Genomic DNA, 18,150 nt, shown 5'->3' with positions numbered 1-18,150 from the left:
TTCTTGGAAACCTCTCGTTGCTTCTCAGCTGCGTCCCTTTCTCCTTCCAGTCCCTCCAGCACTTCGCTCCTTGTCTAAGACGCTGTCTTGGTCTGGGTGCGGTTGTCACAGGCGGGTGAAGGTGCACTTCTAGGAGCCAGGTACTGGGCCACATCCAGCCTCGCCTCTTGAGGCACTGGCGTGGTCCCCGGGGCCTGGCCCAGGAGCCTCTGTAAACGTGGGTGGGCCGAATGGAAGTTTAGCTCCAGTAAGAAGCTGACTTGAGGGTTGATTGATTGGGTGGGATGGCAGACTGACAGTCAAGGCTTGGGCAGAAGCTGAGGCACTCTGCGTGTCCCTGGAGAGGTCTAATAGCATTGTGTCTATATCTGGAAACAGTTGGGTTTTGAAGAACACCCTTGTGGGCCCCCTCCTCTCACTTTGAGCGTCCCGCAAGGTGTAATTCGGGTCATCTGCTCTTCAGTTAGCGTGCTGCCGTCTTGTGTCAGGGGCCATGGTAAAAGGGCCCCTGGTGACTGACTGCTGAAGCACCACCGCCTGAGTCTTCACAGCAACGTGTCTGCTGCGGAAGTTCTTGTTAGTTCAGGCTGCTTTGAAAAAGTGAGTTCCCTAAAGAAGGAGAGAGAACACTTGGTTCTTTGTACAGAACAAGCCCCGTCAAGAACATTGACCTTGACCTGGCAACCCACGTGTCGGGGGTAACAGAGAACTCGAGAGAGCCTGGAGCTCCAGCTCTCTTGCCGGCAGCGGCCTGGGAGACCTTGCATGCCATCCCACCCCATCCTCACAAAGAGCTCTGAGGGGCAGTGCTCTTTGCCCCGTTTTATTACTGGGTTGCCACTTGCTCAGGCTCACCTGGCTCAATGGTTGAACGAGGATTTGAACCCAGCTCTTTCTGTTAAATCCTGTGGGAAGTTAGAAATTGGAGTACGTTGCAGGGAAAGGCAGCACTGTGAGGAACTGGAGGAGGAGTATTTAGCCAGAAGAGGGGAAAAAGTGGGAGGATGTTCAAATATTTGAGTAGATCTGACCGCTTTGGTCAGAGGCAGAGTGATGGTAGCAGAAAGGGCAGACTTAGACCCTGGCTGGGTTGTAAGCCCCTTACGGTTAGAAATCCCATATCACCATGTCTGCGTTGCTGCAGCACCAGGCATGGTACGCTGGGCATATCTGCTGGGCTCGCAGGAAGCCCTTTGGTTAAACAGATGTGGACAGAGGCGGCCTCCTCCTTTCCCGAAGCCAAGTTCTGGGGTTCTTGGTCCTGACCCCTCTACCTCCTCCAGTGCTTGCCTGTGAAATGATTCGTCTCCACGTCCTACCCCATATTCATTTTCTGTTGCTGCTTTAACAAGTTACACAAACTTCACAGATTTACCATCTTCTTGTTCTTCGGTTCACAAGTCTGAAATAGGCCTCATGGTGCTAAAGGCAAGATGTCTTCAGGGCTCTGTACCTTTCTGTGGGGAGTCCATTTCCTTGCCCTTTCCAGCGTCCTTGGGGGCACCCGTATTCCTTGGCCATGGCCCTTGCCTTCCACCTTTAAAGGCAGCAACATCTGGCCAAGTCTTGCTCATGTCACCTCACTTTGACAGTGACTCTTCTGCTTCCTTCTTCCATTATTAAGCGCTGTTTGAATACATTGGGCCCGTCCAGATAATCCAGGATGATGGTCACCCGATTAGCAGCCTTAACAGTTCTTTGTCATGTTAACCTAACGTATTCACAGGGATTATTAGGACTCTGCATCTTTGGGGGACAAACTTCTTCAGCCATAAAACCATACTCACAAAGCCCCTATCTTAAAATACAATTGGAGGAAATTTCCTTCTCAAGCTACCATCTCATTCCTTTCCTGGTCTTCGCAAAAATAGTCTGTGTGGTGTGTACTCACTCCCTAGTTCCTTATTGTGTGTCTACTGGAACTTATCTCTGAAAAAGTCCTGGCACCTCCCAGTTGCTGAGTCCCTTGGCCACTGCCTGCTCAGCTCTTCTGTAGTGTTTGGACTGTGGGTTTCCCACTTGAGGGCCCCTTTCCCCCAGCATCTCCTCTTTCTTCTTACTCCTGTCCTGGAAGGCTTGGTCTTCAGTCAATTTATCTTCCACTGATCATCTCATCCATTGCATGATTTAAATTCCGAGCCCGTTGTTGAGGATTCCCAAATCCACAGCTCTTGCTCTGACCTTTCTGAACTCCCAGGCTGAATTTCTTCGTGCCCCCTGGGTATTATATCCAGATGAAGGACCCCCAGGTAGGTGTTGTGTGTACCATACGCAGCACATTTAACTTGGCTAACTTGGCTTGTTACCACTCCCCCCTCATCCACAGGAGCCCTCTTAGTCTCTCTCACCTTGGAGACCCAGGCTGGAAATCCCCACCTTCATTGGTTCCTTTATTCTCATGCCTTTACTTCCTGGTCTCTGCCACATCTCACATTTAGGCCTGTTACCTAGGTGGTCTTCGTAGTAGGGGATGCAAGAAGATTACGGGGATGCAGGAATCAAATAATGGAACTTTATTTTTATCTTAATCCTTTTACAGTCTATTTTTGTTTTAAAGTGTTTTGTTTTAAAGTACATTAGTGTATGTAATTCATCAGTAAGTATACGTGTGTTGGGGTGCATATCCCTACATTTTTTATTTTCCTGGTAACACTGTCAGATAAATTTGGTATTTCCAGTTTGTTTTAGACAAAGAACCCCTTCTTTAAGTGACCTCTTATTCATTTAAAAAATGTAGATCAAAAGCAGGGCTGTTGTGGTTGGAACGGAGCCCTGCCTGTTCACTCTGATGGAGGCTTTCTCAGGCCTCTTGATGTGCATTTTGGAAACTGCTGCTTTAGGCTGTTGGTGTAGTTCAGGGCTGATTAAAGTCTGTGCTTGTGTTAGCCTTTCGTGGACCTCCTTGGTAGGAGACCCCTACCATCCTCACTCCTCCACCACATGGCACGCTGCCGTGAGCATCGTCACTCACGTAAGCAGGGAGCACATCCTAGCGGTACCATCTCTTCACACCTTCCTTCCCTGGGCAGACCTTCCGACTCAGTAGGGTCTCGGTAAATATCTGTTGAATGAATAGGCAAATAGACCCTCAATTTATGTTTAGAAGAGCGGGCTCTGTGATTTGCTCAGCATTTGGTTTTTCTTGACATTCCAAGTGTGGGCCTTAAGTCCTGGGGTTCTGTGTAGTTGCACGTGGAGTCTGCAGGCCCAGTGTCCCTTCTCCAAGGTGGCACCGCAGTGCTGACACTTCTCTGCAGCACTCTAAGGCATTGGTTTTGGTCACGGTTGCAAAGTGGCCCTCTTCCAGGCCTCATTTCTTTGCTCAGTGGGTTTTGCTATAACCCGTGTCTCCTAATGTCAGCATAACCAAGTGTTAAATATGTTGGTTAGAAGGAAGCTCTGATGTGGTATTACTGGTTCAGTCCTGTACACCTTAAACCTAATTACATTTGCTCTGACATTATGTAAATGCAGTGTTAAATCAACCTTTCCTTCTGCAGTGGGCCAGAGTTTCAGAGGCGCTCTGTGTCCTGGCCGACATTCTTCCCTGGAGAAGAGGATCAAAGAGTATCAGCTAGAGCTGAGGTCCTGACAGTGCCTGAGGAGACGTGGCCTACTTTCTTTTTAATGGGTCCGCTCTTCTTCACCCCTTTGAATGAGAGGTGCTCTGGCCTTTCAAACCTGTTTGGCCCAGCTGCCTGATACTTTGTAACGGGTGCTACTGGCCTCCTGGTCCAAGGAAAGGGGCCTCTGGGGCTCTCAGACGTGGACACATGTCAGTGAGCTGAAGGAAGGGGCTCTCCTTTAGAGCTGGAGTAGGTTTATTTTTGGTACATTTGTTTCAGCCTGCTTCTGAGAAGGCCGGGACCCACACTGACTAGGCACAAATTTTGCCCTAAACGGTTTATATAATCCTGGTTTACACTGGTTTGCATGACACTGTCGTTTTGGCTTTTTCTAAGTCGGGTGTTTTCCATGTCGGGTTTTACATTTCTCTGTGTCTCTCTGCCCCGCTCTTTCCCTTGGTTTTTTTTTTTTTTTCCCCTTGGTTTTTATTGTAAGACTAACTTCTGCTGTATCCCGAAGTGGAGGCAAGACCAACTTGATTCCTTCTTGTGGTTTGTCCAGGTTGCGGATGAATACATGTTTTCTCTGGAGGAGAGTAAGAAGTCCAAGGGCCGTCGTCAGCCCTTAAGCAAGCTCCCCCGCCACCACCCGCTCGTGTTGCAGGATTGCGTCAGCGATGATGGTAAGTGTTGTTTTCACTCTTCACCAGAGGAAAGCCGCTCTCACTGCATCAGGACCTCCTCCGACAGGACCTCAGGGGGCCAAGCTGAGGGCCAGGGCTGGGCCTGTGGCTTAGCTCTTCTCCCAGATACTCCATAAAGAGGGTAGGATTTCAGGTTATGGGATTTAGAATCAGGTTTCATTATACGTTTGAGTGTCTTGGAATGTGCCTAATACGGGATAATTGGATGCAAGTTCTTCCCTCTTTGAGGAGGTCCAAGGCTGATTTTTCAGGATAGCAGGTTCTGTAACTGATGCCAAGCCCTGTGCTGAATGTGTGGTGACAAATATAACTGAGATGTGTCCATGCCCTCAGGAAGCTCACAGGGTAATGCACTGATCTAAAGGGAGGAGATGTTAATCCAGGCAGACTGGGCAGTGCCAGTAACCATGGCAAAGACAAGCAGGAAGTTATACTCAGAGGAACCAGCTTTCTGCGGCTGGCGTTACAGGGCCAGGCCAGGGTGGGATGGGCAGAGGAGGAGGAGTGAGGTGGTCGTGAGCCAGAGAGCTTTGCCCATGGGCGTTCCGAGCCCTGCAAGTGTTTTAAGCAGAGGGGTGATGCAGTTGGATTTGCATTAGAAAGATTGTTCCTAGACTTCCCTGGTGGTGCAGTGGTAAAGAATCCACCTGCCAATGCAGGGGACACGGGTTCGAGCCCTGGTCTGGGAAGATCCCACATGCCGCGGAGCAGCTAAGCCCGTGCGCCACAACTACTGAGCCTGTGCTCTAGAACCCGCGAGCCGCAACTACTGAAGCCTGTGTGCCACAACTACTGAAGCCTGCGTGCCACAACTACTGAAGCCTGCGTACCACAACTACTGAAGCCCGTGCACCTAGAGCCCATGCTCTGCAATAAGAGAAGCCACCGCAATGAGAAGCCCACGCACCGCAACGAAGAGTAGCCCCAGCTCACCGCAACTAGAGAAAACCCACGCACAGCAATGAAGACCCAACATAGCCAAAAATAAATAATAAATAAATTAATTAATTTAAAAAAAAGATTTTTCCTAGGGATTGCATCTTAGGAGCAGAGGGCTTTTGTCATGGCCTCTGTGAGATATGAGGGTCTGAACTAGGACAGTGGAAGTAGGGGTGGGGGAGGGGAAGTGGTGAACCTGTTGGGAGGATAAAGTCCACTGGATTTGGCAACCTGACGTGGAGCTGTGAGGGTGGTAGGAAGAGGAAGCCTGAGCTGAGTGCCTCCCTGGGTTCTAGCGTTGCTTGGGGTGTGTGGAGGTGGTATTTGTTATCTCTATAAATGCGGCTGCTAGGGAAGAGGGCACAGAGGCAGGGGTTAGGAAAACTGAGGAAGAGGAGCCTGTGAAGGAGACAGAGGGGAGTAGGCAGGGATGCAGAGGAGAACTGGAGCTCAGGGAGTGATCGCCATCAGCGCAGTGTGGTCTCCTGTGCTGCCCGCAGCCCACAGACCCCGTAAGATCCGCCAGTGACCAGGCCCCTTTTTACTGCTGCCTGATGCCCAGCCTCCTCCTACCCTGTCCTGTCCTTGCCTGCGCCCATGGAAAGCCCAGAGTCTCATCAGCCCTTCCTCTGCTCCACAAACCTCACGTTCCCTTTCTGATCTGATGTCGATGCCCATCTCTACTGTTTTCCTTGGTAGAAAGATCATGATAAGCTTGGTGGGAAAGCCTCTTCAGACCTTGTAGCCAGAAGCAGGCAGACTTCCATGCAGAGTCTTAGAAGCCCTCTGGGGTCTTCCTCTAGCCCCTGTGGGGGTCTCAGGTCCTCTGGGTCGCAGCAGCCTAGCTTCTTGATTTCTCCCCAATGCGCTAAAGCAATGTAGACTGTGGAAAACTGGGGAAGCGGAAAAAGTTACAAAGAGGACAGCAAGATTACCCCACAGAGATGACTACTGTGAACACTTTAATGTGTTAATCTTCCTGACTGTCCTCGTCAGATGTTAAATTATGTCCATGTATGTCTTTGTATAATAACGTGAGATCATAATATACCTCCCTCAAACTTTTTATGATTAAAAAATTTCAAACGTGGAAAAGTTGAAACAGTAAGAATACTGTGTCGCTTCCAGTATTCAACAGCTGTTGCCATTTTGCCATAATCACTTGTCTCTCCCTGTGCGTTGCTTATGTACGAACAAGTACATGCATATTTGCTGTATCGTTTGAAAGTCAGCTGTAGGCGTCAAGTCACTTCACTTAAAGTGCACCGATAGGCATCTCCTAAGGAGGATTGTCTCCTATATAAAATCCACTGTCATAACACCTTGGAAAGTGAGCAGTAACTTCATAATGTCCTCTGATTCTCAGTCCATATTCGTCTTTCCCTGCTCATTCTAAAAATGTGTTTTTATAGCTTTTCCCCTTTAAACCAGTATGAACCGAACTAGGGTCACGCACTGCATTTGAAAGTTTCTTTAGTCTCTTAGTCTCACACACCTCTCTCTCCACTGAAAACATTTTTTCTCAGTTGAGGCATAACATATTCAGTGCAGTACATATGCCTTAACTGTATAGCTCAATGAAGTTTTATCTATGTAAACTGTAAAATTTTGATTCCTGCAGTTTTTATTTAACATAGTGAACATTTTCATCATTCGTTCAATATTCACACGTAGGACGATTCTTGGCCACTTTTGGTTTTATAAGCGGAGCAGATGTCAGTGTGGTAGGTTTTCTGTTGTGATTGTGAGCGGTCCGTTTCTGTTTCTTCCCTCCTGTCTCGATCACTCTTGTTCTGGCCAGGATGCAGAAAATATCTGTGCTTGGATTTTGGCACCACGGCTCCTGGCTAGGCCTGATTGACGGGGCTTACAGGGGTTGATTTTAATTGTCTGCGTCGGCCTAGATATGCTATGGTACCCTTCACCGAGGTCACATGCACTGGCAGCTGCCAGATCCCTTTGGATTGAACATGACTGAAGGCGGAGCAGATAACTGTTTATTTGCACTGAGCTTGGCTTGCAAGGAGTAAACACATAAATGGGTATCTTCCGTAGGTATGTTCCAGAGCTTTCCTTGGGCTACTCAGCGTAGGACTCCAGGGTCTCTTGGAAAGTACGCCTGTCTGGGAAGGAGTGAGAAGGTCATTGCAGGGCTCCCCACAGCATCATCCAAGTACTGAAGGAGTCTTTTGCAGATCGCCTCTGCCCTTTGCCTTTGTCACCCATAGGATCTTGGGTTAGTCCAAACCTGGGGCCAGAACCCTGGGCTGAGCTCGTCGGCTCTCCGGGCAGAGCCATAGTTGTGCAGGGCTGGTGCTGACTGACTCACACCCCTGCTTCTTCCTCTAGATGTATCAGAACAGGGGACCCTCGAGGAGGAGGCTGAGGAGACGGAGGCCTGGGCCAAGCCCCTGAGCCAGCTGTGGCAGAACCGCCCTCCAAACTTTGAGGCCGAAAAGGAATTCAACGAGGCCATGGCCCAGCAGGCCCCTCATTGCGCCGTCTGCATGATCTTTCAGACTTACCATCAGGTAAGCCCACCACGTCCCCTCTGTTTACCCGGGACCAGCGCTCAGAGGAAAGCTAGGTTTAATGGTGGGGACATAGCTTGGGAAAGGCATGTTTTCCTAGTGTCTTCTGCCCCATCCACGTGTTGGAAAGGCTTCACCAGGCAGAATGCCATGCAGCAATGCGGGTGTTCCCTTGAGAATGCTTTGGGGAAGAGCTGAGGGTGTGGCTTAGGCTCTGGGGGATTCCCTGCTGCCCTTGGCACTCACACTGTTTGCTGAGGAATCTGCTCTGTTGTTATTCTAGTCAGTGATGATTCCTTCCAGGTGGTTTGTTGACCTTGCCAGTCAGTCTGGAGAGCAGGGGATTTCTTTAAATCATTCTGAATGTCAGGTGAAGAGCCAGTTCCTCCAGTGTTGTCTCTTCTTTCCCTTCCCATTGCCACCTCGGATGTTGGCAGTAGCGGAAGGGAATTTGGGAGGTGTAGGAGCAGAGGGCCTGCAGGAGGGAGGGGGATGGGAAAGCACCCTGGCTGAGCTTAGCCGTGCCCCTCCCACTCCTGGGGCATTTGATGGCTCCACCGTCATGGGTCTCTTTGGGTCCAGCTCTAGGGGGCCAGGAAGGCACCCACAAGTCACATGTGCCAGATGACCAGGTCAGTCTCAGCTGGGACCTACACAGGGTGGCATGTAGAGAACCAGTCCCCTGATGGTGGTTAGAGTAGCATGGCTGCCACTGAGCCTGGCAGGGCCCCAGGTTCATGTTTGCCAAAGAGTGAAACTTCAGACCAGAGTACTTTTCAGTTAGTAACTCGTTCCTTCTTTCCATTGACCAAAAACAAACCCAAAAGATCTCAGTGTGCCCTTGCCTGTGAGGGAAGCAGGCAGATGGCCAGGCTGTACTGCCAGTAGATCTGCCGAGAGGGGCTCAGAGTTTCATGAATGGCATAGGCTTGGGGGGTGACATGTTTCTGGGCCCTGTCCTTGGAACGGAGGTGATGGTACCATCCAGCGGCAGAAGCGGCAGATTCTTGCAGTCAGGCTGTTTGCCAAGGGAAGTACATGGACATAATGTTCTTCCCAAGGGGGCCCCAAGCCAGGAGTGGCTCTCGGGGCTCCAGCCACGTGACAGTGCTGCAGCTCAGGTGACTGCTGACATGGGCCCCGAGAGGAAATCAGTGCTGGCCCACGGAAGCACCTGCTCTGCGTCCTCTCCCTGGGTGGGGCCCCCATGCCATGCATCGCAGAGGGGAGCCGCCAAGAGCAGCCTCACCAGCCTCTCAGTGCATTTTATTACCACTTGGTTTGGGAAGATTGAAATCCCAGTTGCCTCTTACCTCGCTTCCTTTTCTCACTTGTCCCCGGGGGCCTTTGTTTGATGCTGCTGTGAGAAATCGAATTGGAGTCATTGGCGGTAACTTCAGTTAGCGGCCCTGGGATAATGGCTGTGCACCCGGGAGCCTAGCGGGGGCCCTGTCAGGAAGAGAGCAGCCTTCTGCTGACGGGGCAGGCGGAGAGCTGAGGACACGGGGCTGTTCACTGAGGTGTGCACTTGCTCCCTCCTTAGGTGGAGTTCGGAAGCCTTAGTCAGAACTGCGGCAGTGCTCCAGATTTAGCGCCCCAGAAGCAGAGGACCAAGCCACTGATTCCAGAAATGTGCTTCACCTCGACTGGGTGTAGCACGGACATCAACCTGTCCACCCCTTACCTAGAGGAGGACGGCACCAGCATCCTCGTGTCCTGCAAGAAGTGCAGCGTCCGGGTCCATGCCAGTGAGTGCCTCACTTCTCTGCGTCCGGTCCCAGGGGCGGGGGCGTCTGACTGGAAGTCCTGCCGCCTCTTGGCCTCCCTGCGACCTCCCAGTGACCTCCCCAGCTCCCCAGTGCAGATGGCTTATGTGTCTGTTCTTGGAGTTCGGTGCTGATTGAGTCTGAGTTTCCTGTGACTCTGGGCTCCGTGCTTGTACTGTCTACCCTGGGCTGTCCCCTTGATTGTAGATACCAGGAGGGGATTAATCTCTGCTGCTCGCTAGGTGTTGGTAGCAGTGAATCTAGTTTCTGACTTTTTGAGACTGTGGGCCATACTGTATGGCTGACCCGTGGGGGCCTTGATGCTAGAATTCAGGGGTTTCTGTAAGATTTGGTTGTAGCTTTGGGAAGTAGTGTCTGGAAAAGAGTTGCAGGTCTACCTTCTGACTCTGGCCTCTGGGTTTAATTTGCTCACCTCGGTGTCCCTGTTAGGTTGCTACGGGGTGCCCCCTGCAAAGGCTTCTGAAGATTGGATGTGTTCTCGGTGTTCGGCCAATGCCCTGGAAGAGGTGAGTGCTTCCATGCTGTTGCTGTCTCCCTGTGAGACAAGTTCGCTCACGATCGGACTGTTTCACGCGGACTCTATGTCCCAGGGGTCTGTGCAGTGCCTGGTGCACAGTGATGTCGGTGAGCATTGTCGGAGTAAATCCCCACGACAATGAGAGTGTTTGCTGCCCACCTGTGGCAGGGCACGATGGAGTCTGGAAGCTGTGTTTGCTTCGTCGTGTCAGGACCAAGTAGAGGTTTTCCTGTGGATGGACCATAACCTCCTGTAAAGAATTGAGCCATCTGGTTGGAGCATCAAAATGGACTCAGATGGTTCATTCGGTAGCTTTCCCTTTATTCCTCCCCTCTCTCTGGAACCTGGCAGTACCCACATAGGAGGCAGTCAGAGCCCTGTAATGCCCCCAGCTTGAGCAGGGTATCACCCGTGACTTTGCTTACGGTTGTTGTTAACAGTACCAGCAAAGACGATTATGTTAAGTCAGGAGAATAATTGGCGCACTTCAGCCCCGAGTGGCCTCCCTGTCTTCCTGCAGGGGAGTCCTGTTTACAAGGTTTGTGCAGGCGAGGCCCCGCCTGCTGTGGGCTGCTTTCTCACGTGGAGGCTACCGTGGCCCGCAGGAAGTGGCGGGGAGAGCAGATGGGACGTTAATGACTCGGCGGTGACCACTCTTCCTCCCCGTCTTCTTGGCAGGACTGCTGCTTGTGCTCATTACGAGGAGGAGCCCTGCAGAGAGCCAATGATGACAGGTGAGTTCTCTGGGCTCTGAAGCCGAGTGCAGGCACGCCGCCAGGGCGGTGGCCGTCATCAGTATGACTGACGAAGACTTGGGAAGCACACTGTTTGGGGCCGAAATAGCATCTCCAAGACTAATTTTAAGGATGGGAAGCCGAGCAGTCCCAGAACTTTCCAACCCGAGCTTCCCCTCTGAGGCAGCCTTGTAAGTAACGTCCTCCTTTTGGAAGAGCTAAGATGGACTCACGAGGGTACGAAGACCCTGTGAAGATGATGCGGGGGCTTCGTGGAGGAAGTGAGGACAGTTACCTTGTTACAGCTGGGGCTGGTACAGAGGTGGCCACGGCTGTGAGCTAGTGAGCCCTTCCTGCAGGCGGACTCCCTGGCTGTTTGGAATGAGGGCAGCTGTCCTTAAGAAGGACAGTGGGACGTTGAGGAGGGCCCAGCCATGACTGCCCACTACTCAGTCGATTCTACAGAGGTTCTGGGTACTCAGCCCAGAGCTGGGCTTCTTGGCCGTCTGGCAGCTCGCTTTCACTGAGCTGAATTTTTGTGCTTGGTCATGCGTGGCTCAGTGGTTCAGAGGTAGAAGTAAATGTAAGGTGAATGAGGTTTTCGTCCCGAAGACCGGCTGCTTAGGGGAGAGTACTCCCAGGTCGATGGGGAACCAGCAGTGAAGACCCTGCTTCCAGCTAAAATCCTGTGGGAACTTGAAGCACACATACCGCCCGGCATCCTGCCTCACAGGAATCCCCTTCATGCCGTTCCAGATAGCTGGCTGCTCTGCTTGCCGCCTCCACTCCTCTAAAGGCACTTGCTGCCGTGACTTGAGGTCACTGTGTTCCTCAGAATTGCAAGATAGTGCTGTTAAAGTTCTTCCTTTTTTGCAATGGAAAGGGCTCTGCTTGCACCTCCCACCTTTACCTCATGACCCTTGGTCTGCCCTCCAGGGCCATGCAAAACAAATCTGTTCCCACTCACACACTGCAGGTGGCTTCCACGCAGCCACAACGCTGTCTGTTGTAGGTTTTCACGTGGCTTGATCCTGAGAGTTTTCACCGTCTTAGTTAATCTCATCTTGGTGCGTGTCAGTTTCCCCAAATGCCCAGAACTTACTTTAATAATTCTCTAAGGGTGTCCGTTGAACAGACCTCTCAGAGTAAGTGGGGCTAGGGCCAGACCTTAGTGAGTGAGTCTGAGGTGGAGGAAGGGAGAGGTCACTTCGGCCCCGGGAGAGGTCTGGCCAAAGGCCTGGATGGGGAGGGCTGGGATTACCGGTACATTGGGGCGCAGCTGGAGATATTTTGAGGAAGTGCCCAGGTCCTCTGGTAAAAGAGGTGTGTATGGGGCTCTCTAATTTATTCTCACTCCCTGGAACCTGCCACACGCAATTAGCTGTGGCTCTGTTCCTGTTGCAACAGGCGGTGAGTGAGTGTGTAAAAAGTGTGACCCTGCGCTGACCCGGGATGTTGTGGTGGGGACCTTCTTCTGCTTCCTCAGCGTGGAGACGCTTCTGGTCTTACCTCACTGGGTCCCAGGAACTTGCTGGGAAGTCCAGTGGTCACGCTGGGTAAGGGAGGAAACGCTATAGACAGGCCCATGTTAGAAGAGAAGGCCACAGGGCCTTGGAGCTGCAGGGGGACTGAGGTGGCCTTTGCCTTTTGACAGGTGGGTCCATGTCTCGTGTGCGGTGGCGATTCTGGAAGCGAGATTTGTCAACATTGCAGAAAGAAGTCCAGTGGATGTGAGCAAAATTCCCCTGCCCCGCTTCAAACTGGTAAGCGGAAAGAGATGGGCTTGTGACCCTGCATCCCTTCCCTGTTTCCGAGTCTCTGGACAGAGGGGAGCATAGCGTTTAGGAGGGCATCGCCTGGTTGGCCCAGTGGCCATCCTTTACCCCTCAGTTTCGGTCATGGTTTACGATTCTCCCCCTCTGGTTAAAACTACTTAGTGAGGATGCCTGTGACTGGATACGAGATTAACAGAGGGTGCGTGTACCCTCGTGTTTTGGGAAGGGGGTGGGCTCTTGCTCATAGGACTCTGCATTTGGGTGCGGGTACAGTAGAGGAGACCATCCTAGTTCCCAGAATCATTGGCCTGCTTCTCCTGTGTTGTAGAAATGTGTCTTCTGTAAGAAACGGAGGAAAAGAACTGCTGGCTGCTGTGTGCAGTGTTCTCATGGCCGTTGCCCAACTGCCTTCCACGTGAGCTGTGCTCAGGCTGCAGGAGTGATGATGCAGCCAGATGACTGGCCTTTTGTTGTCTTCATTACCTGCTTTCGGCACAAGATCCCTAATTTGGAGGTGAGGAGGGTGCCATTCTAGAGTCCTCTCGACGGTTTCTGGGATCATTTTCTCTGCAGGCTCTGCATTTATTGTGTCAGCAAGTATCTCCTCAAGCGCTGTGCTTCCTGGAGGCTGCTAATGAGTGTGGGATTAGGAGATGGCCCCTGTCCATCCTCTACTTCCTGCTTTGTGCTTCCTAATCCAGTGGAACCAACTGCTTGGGGTTGATTCCTTGTTTGCCTCTCCTCCTGGATAAACTCCTTGAGGGTCCATGTCTTGTTAATCTGGGTGTCCCTATGCTTAACACAGAGTCAGGGACATCGCAGAAGCTCTGTAAGTGTTGTGAACTGATGGGAAGAAGAGTTAACCATTAACCCCCATACAGGAGTGATTTTTGCACTTCTCTGAACGGTGAAGCTTAAATGGGTCTTAAACAATAAGTAGGAATTGTGAGCAGGAGTGCAGTCAAGTCTTCAGAAACAGAATGAGCGAGTCTCAGGAGAAGGAACGTGTGAGACTGGCTCTGGGAACGTGGCAGGGGATGGTACTGGAAAGGCAGGCAGTGCCAGAGGATTAAGGCCCTGGGCTGCCACACTTAGGGGTTTGATGTCTCTTCCACTAGGTAAGGGGAACTTTTCCAATATTATGATTTTGAGCTATATGTTTTTTTAACAGTTACTGTGGTGGTGGTTTGCAGAAAAGATTGAAGGAATAAGAATTTGAGGCCGGGAGACCAGTTAGCCTAGGCGAGAAGTGAGGTCTGAAATGGGAACACAGAGGGAGAGCTTTAGGGTCACAGCCAACGCTGGGATCCTACAGTGGGTAGAACTGACGGGGTTTGTGGGCTGCCATGGGGAGCGGATGAAGAAAGAGGAAGGGATGAGGGAGTGTGAATTCAAGATGACTCAGGCCACTCCCTCAAAGGTGGAAGGGATGCTAATATGGTATTAACTGGGATCGGGAACTGAGATGAGGCAGAGCTGTTTTGCAGAGGAAAGTGGGGGAGATAAAAATGAGGGAAAGACCTGTAGACTTTGAGGTCGCTGGAACATTCTGATTGAGGTACCAGGAGGCAGCTAGATTAGCTGGATTAAGATTTGGATATTATCAGCCTTTAACAGCATAATTAAACCTAATTCCCGTTAGAAACTGGACTCTGGAGATTCCTAGTATAAGGAGCAGATGGTAGAGCTGGAAGCAGCGAAAGCAGCTGAGAAGCAGAGAGACGTGGAGAGAAGGAGAGCCCTGCAGCCAGCAGAGGCTGAGGAGGGCCACGTGCTGTCGGGAAGACAGGGCTGCTGGCGTGGTCACTGTGCACCCCAAACCGGGGGTTCCATGCGTAGTCAGGTCAGAAGCCAGAGTGCCATCAGTGAATTACAGTCCAGTGGAGGAGACGCCGATGAAGGCTTGTCAACGGTGTGGTGAAACCAATCATAAAAGGAAGGACACAGTAGAGCACCAGCCCAGAGGACAAGCTGTCCTCCACCATGGAAAGGGCCTCGTTGGCTGACTGGATTCCCCTTTTTCATTAAAGATGTTCTATTGAGCACAGGAGGTGGGCAGAGGTGGGTTAGGAGCTTAGGAAGAGGGAAAAATAGTCGATACGGGAATGAGGAATAAAAGCTTGAGGTACCGTTGAGTCCTGGCTGTGGTAAGGAGATAGGAGCTTTGTGTTGGAACAGGGTAGTGATTTGGTGGTGGTCATTAGCCCCCCATGCCCTCACATTGGCAGCTGTAGATGGCTGGTGCTATGAGGAAACGGGTACTGTTGAGTATTTCTTTCACTGATTCATTCTTCACATACTTACTGGGCATCTGCTACATGTCAGGCACAGTTTTAGGTGCTCGGAACATACTGGTGAACAAGACAACAGTGCCTGCCCTCCTGCTTCATTTAGTGTAGTTGAAAGACACGTAGAAACAAGTAAATGTACAGTGTATCAAACGGGGAGAAGTGCCGGCATAAGAGTAAAGCTGGATACAGGAATGGAGGAGGAGAGGTAGTAAGGTTGTCCATAAGTGGACACTTGGATGTGAGGGAGCCAATGTGCAGATAACTGAGGAAGAGCCTTTCAGGTAGAGGGAACGGAGGCACAAAGACCCTGAGGTGGGAACACTCTTGGCACGCATGCTCAGAGGACAGAAGGGAGGCCAGCATGGCTGGAGCACAGAGCTTGGGCAGCTTGGGGAGGGGCGGTTGGACACAAGACCACCAGATGCTCTGTGATTACGTTTGCATCAAGGACAAGTTCAGAATGAGAAGAAGGGTGATGTGAGGGCCCCAGAGATGGCAGAGCTGCGGAGCTGTGTATAGTGTGCAGCTGAGGACATCCAGGGAACCTCAGTCTTTGTGCCCTGGCCCTGAGGGTAGAGCTGGTGCTAAGATCTGTGTGGAGCATTGTGTGGGGACCCTGGGCCTCAGATCACCTGTTGAGCGTCCACTTTGGTGTATGTCTAAACTATGTGAATTAGTAGGTGCTGTTTGGTCAGCTCCTCGAAACAGTAGGGAAGTCACAAGAGTCTGTTTTGGGAGCTTGTGGTGAGACAGGATGGTAAAGGACCAGTTGTGGACTGGGAATGAGGGAGGAGCTATATTTATGGGGAAAATATGACACTAGGTTCTTCCGTGTCCTGGCTGGGGTGTGGACATCTGGAAAGACCTGTTTGAGCTCCCATCTCCTGCTCCTTTTTACTTCTCCTGTCTCACGCTTATCTTTCCCTGGTAAAGAAGAGCCCCCTGATCTTGGTCCCCGTTCGCTAGGCCTGTCAGCTCAGTGTGGCCATAACCCAAGCCTCTGTTTCTTCCAGCGTGCCAAGGGGGCCTTGCAGAGCATCACTGCGGGCCAGAAGGTCATTAGCAAGCACAAGAATGGGCGCTTCTACCAGTGTGAGGTGGTAAGGCTCACCACGGAGACCTTCTATGAAGTCAACTTTGACGACGGCTCCTTCAGCGACAATCTCTATCCCGAGGACATAGTGGTAATGTCTGCAAGGAGCTTCATGGGCATTTTGGGGTGGGGGAGTTTCTTGGTCTGACTGGCAGACTGGCTGTGGGCCTGCCTGCCTTTTCTATCCAGGCCCATGGTCCCATCATTCGGCCCCCAAACAGAAAGAAGTGTTTGTACTGGTCTTTCTGTACAAAGAACATCGTGTGCCGCTAGGGTACCCTGCTTCCTCTAGAAGCTTGTAGGAACTGGCGTTTTTTGCAGTTCTTTGAAACATACTTGTATTTTAGTCTAAACTACCCTTTGAAGGTGTTCTGGTGCAGTGGAAGAAGAGCCCAGGCTTTGGAATCAGACCAGTGTGCCAGGACCAGCTTCACTGCTTAGTAGCTGTGTGATTTGGGGAGAATTAGCCAATTATCTCTTTTCTGCCATGCCCTCTTAGTAGATTTATGGAATTTGCTTTTGGTTCTTTACAGTTGATGCCTTTGGGGGCTGAATAGAAACTGCTTGGAGATATCCCTGGCCTGCTTGTGTTATCAATACCTGAGACACTGGGGGCCCTGCCTGGACTCAATCCTAGGTTTCCTGGCTCTGGACTCAGCACTCAGTTCAGGTTTCCCCTGTCCATCGTTCGTCCGTCCGTCCATCCTCATCCCCACCCACTACCCCCACCCCCACCCCCACCTTTTCATGTTAGACCGAGCACCAGCCTAGTGGAATGAAGCCACTTCTTCCTTAAACAACAGGTGTTTCCCACATCTCTACCACGTTAGCAACTTAGTTGCTAAAAGCACATTCATTAGTTGTGAGGCAGACTTCCATGTAGTGAAGATGGTATCAGTAGTGTCTGTGGCAGTAGACTAGCTATGCTTTATTAAGCTCTTCCAGTTTGCCAGACGCTAGGCTAAGTACTTTACTCGGGTATCTCGGTCACTTCTCATACCAACTCTGAGAAGTAGGTGGTATCTCTAACTTAGAGAACACTGATCTCAGGACTCTTCTAGAAGTTACTGAGGACCCCAAAAGAGCTTGTATTTTTGTGGGTTATGTCTATCAATATTTGCTCATTAGAAATGAAAACTGAGGTGAATTGATTTGAAATAATCCATTTTTTAAAATGGAAAATTATTTTAAGTAAAACAAAAAATATTAGAAAAGTGCCACTCTTCTACAATTGTGCAAACCTTTTTTACATCACATCTTCAGTTCGTTGCAATATATTGTTTTGGTTAAAGTATGTGAAGAAAACTCGGTCTCACACAGATATGCGACTGAAAAAGTGAGGAGTAAACTTTAAGTAGCCTTTCAGATGACTGTGGTTATTCTACTTTGATACTACACCAGACCTCAGCGAGTGGTGGTTTCTTAAAAGGTAGCTGCAGTGTAGACTCTGAAGGCAGCTTGGTGAACGTACCCTCTTACATTAACATTCTTTGGTCTGTCTTACACTGAGAGTGGCTCTTTCACTCATGCGTGATTTTGTGCCATCATCCATATTGGTGCAATGGGCTATGTAGATCTTCCAGATGTTGTTAAATTTCATTAGACAATTCCAAAAAAATCATTTTCATCTGTAGCACTAAGCTCAGAAAAATCTTTAAATTTTAGGGAGCTTCAAGCTCATGGCGGTGACACAACTTTTCTGAAATTGTAATTTGTGCTTGAAAGCTTAGGTTTTATCATTGGCAGTATACTGTCAGCCCATTTTCCTCGAAGTGACAGGCTCACTTCATTCATTTTCAAGAAGATGTCTGCCATTACCCAAGTCTGAATAACCACAGTTTGTCTGTCAGTCATTTTTTTCAAATAAAGCTGGTGTTTCATGGAAAAAGCAGTTACTTCTTACAACTCAAACAGTTACAGCATGCTTTTCCTCAAGACAACCATCATGCTTCAGCGTGTAGCAGAAGTGTCTTTTGAGTACTTAACACATGTACTCAAAGATTGAGCTTTCACACAAAAATTTTTTCTGCTTCATCAAGGGACGTTGTTATATGAAACCAGGTTTTTTCCTTTTGCTCCTAAATCATGAGTACACAGTGGTTAAGAACGCAGTAACAAGTAGTAGAGCTTAGGGCCATTGCGTCAATTTGTGCTGAAGCACCAGCAGTTGCACCCGTGTTAGGTGTTACACCATCACTGGAAATGTCTGCGCA

General features: G+C 50.3%; 1 protein-coding gene across 1 annotated transcript in view; it reads left to right on the top strand.

Moving 5' to 3' along the window:
- KDM4A (lysine demethylase 4A) overlaps nt 1-18,150 on the top strand; it is a 42,735-nt gene that overhangs the window by 21,069 nt on the left and 3,516 nt on the right. The window contains exons 12-19 of the mRNA XM_082656493.1: nt 4,129-4,249; nt 7,559-7,740; nt 9,284-9,488; nt 9,957-10,033; nt 10,723-10,778; nt 12,433-12,541; nt 12,882-13,067; nt 15,858-16,028. Coding sequence (XP_082512619.1) covers nt 4,129-4,249; nt 7,559-7,740; nt 9,284-9,488; nt 9,957-10,033; nt 10,723-10,778; nt 12,433-12,541; nt 12,882-13,067; nt 15,858-16,028 — 1,107 coding nt within the window. The remainder of the gene's footprint in view (nt 1-4,128; nt 4,250-7,558; nt 7,741-9,283; nt 9,489-9,956; nt 10,034-10,722; nt 10,779-12,432; nt 12,542-12,881; nt 13,068-15,857; nt 16,029-18,150) is intronic.

The sequence above is a fragment of the Grampus griseus genome (genome assembly GCF_964374135.1).
Source record: "Grampus griseus genome assembly, chromosome: 1".
In the NCBI taxonomy this organism is placed as follows: Eukaryota; Metazoa; Chordata; class Mammalia; order Artiodactyla; family Delphinidae; genus Grampus; species Grampus griseus.
The sequence above is the reverse complement of the archived record's forward strand: the minus strand, read 5'-3'. Positions and strand labels throughout refer to the sequence as shown.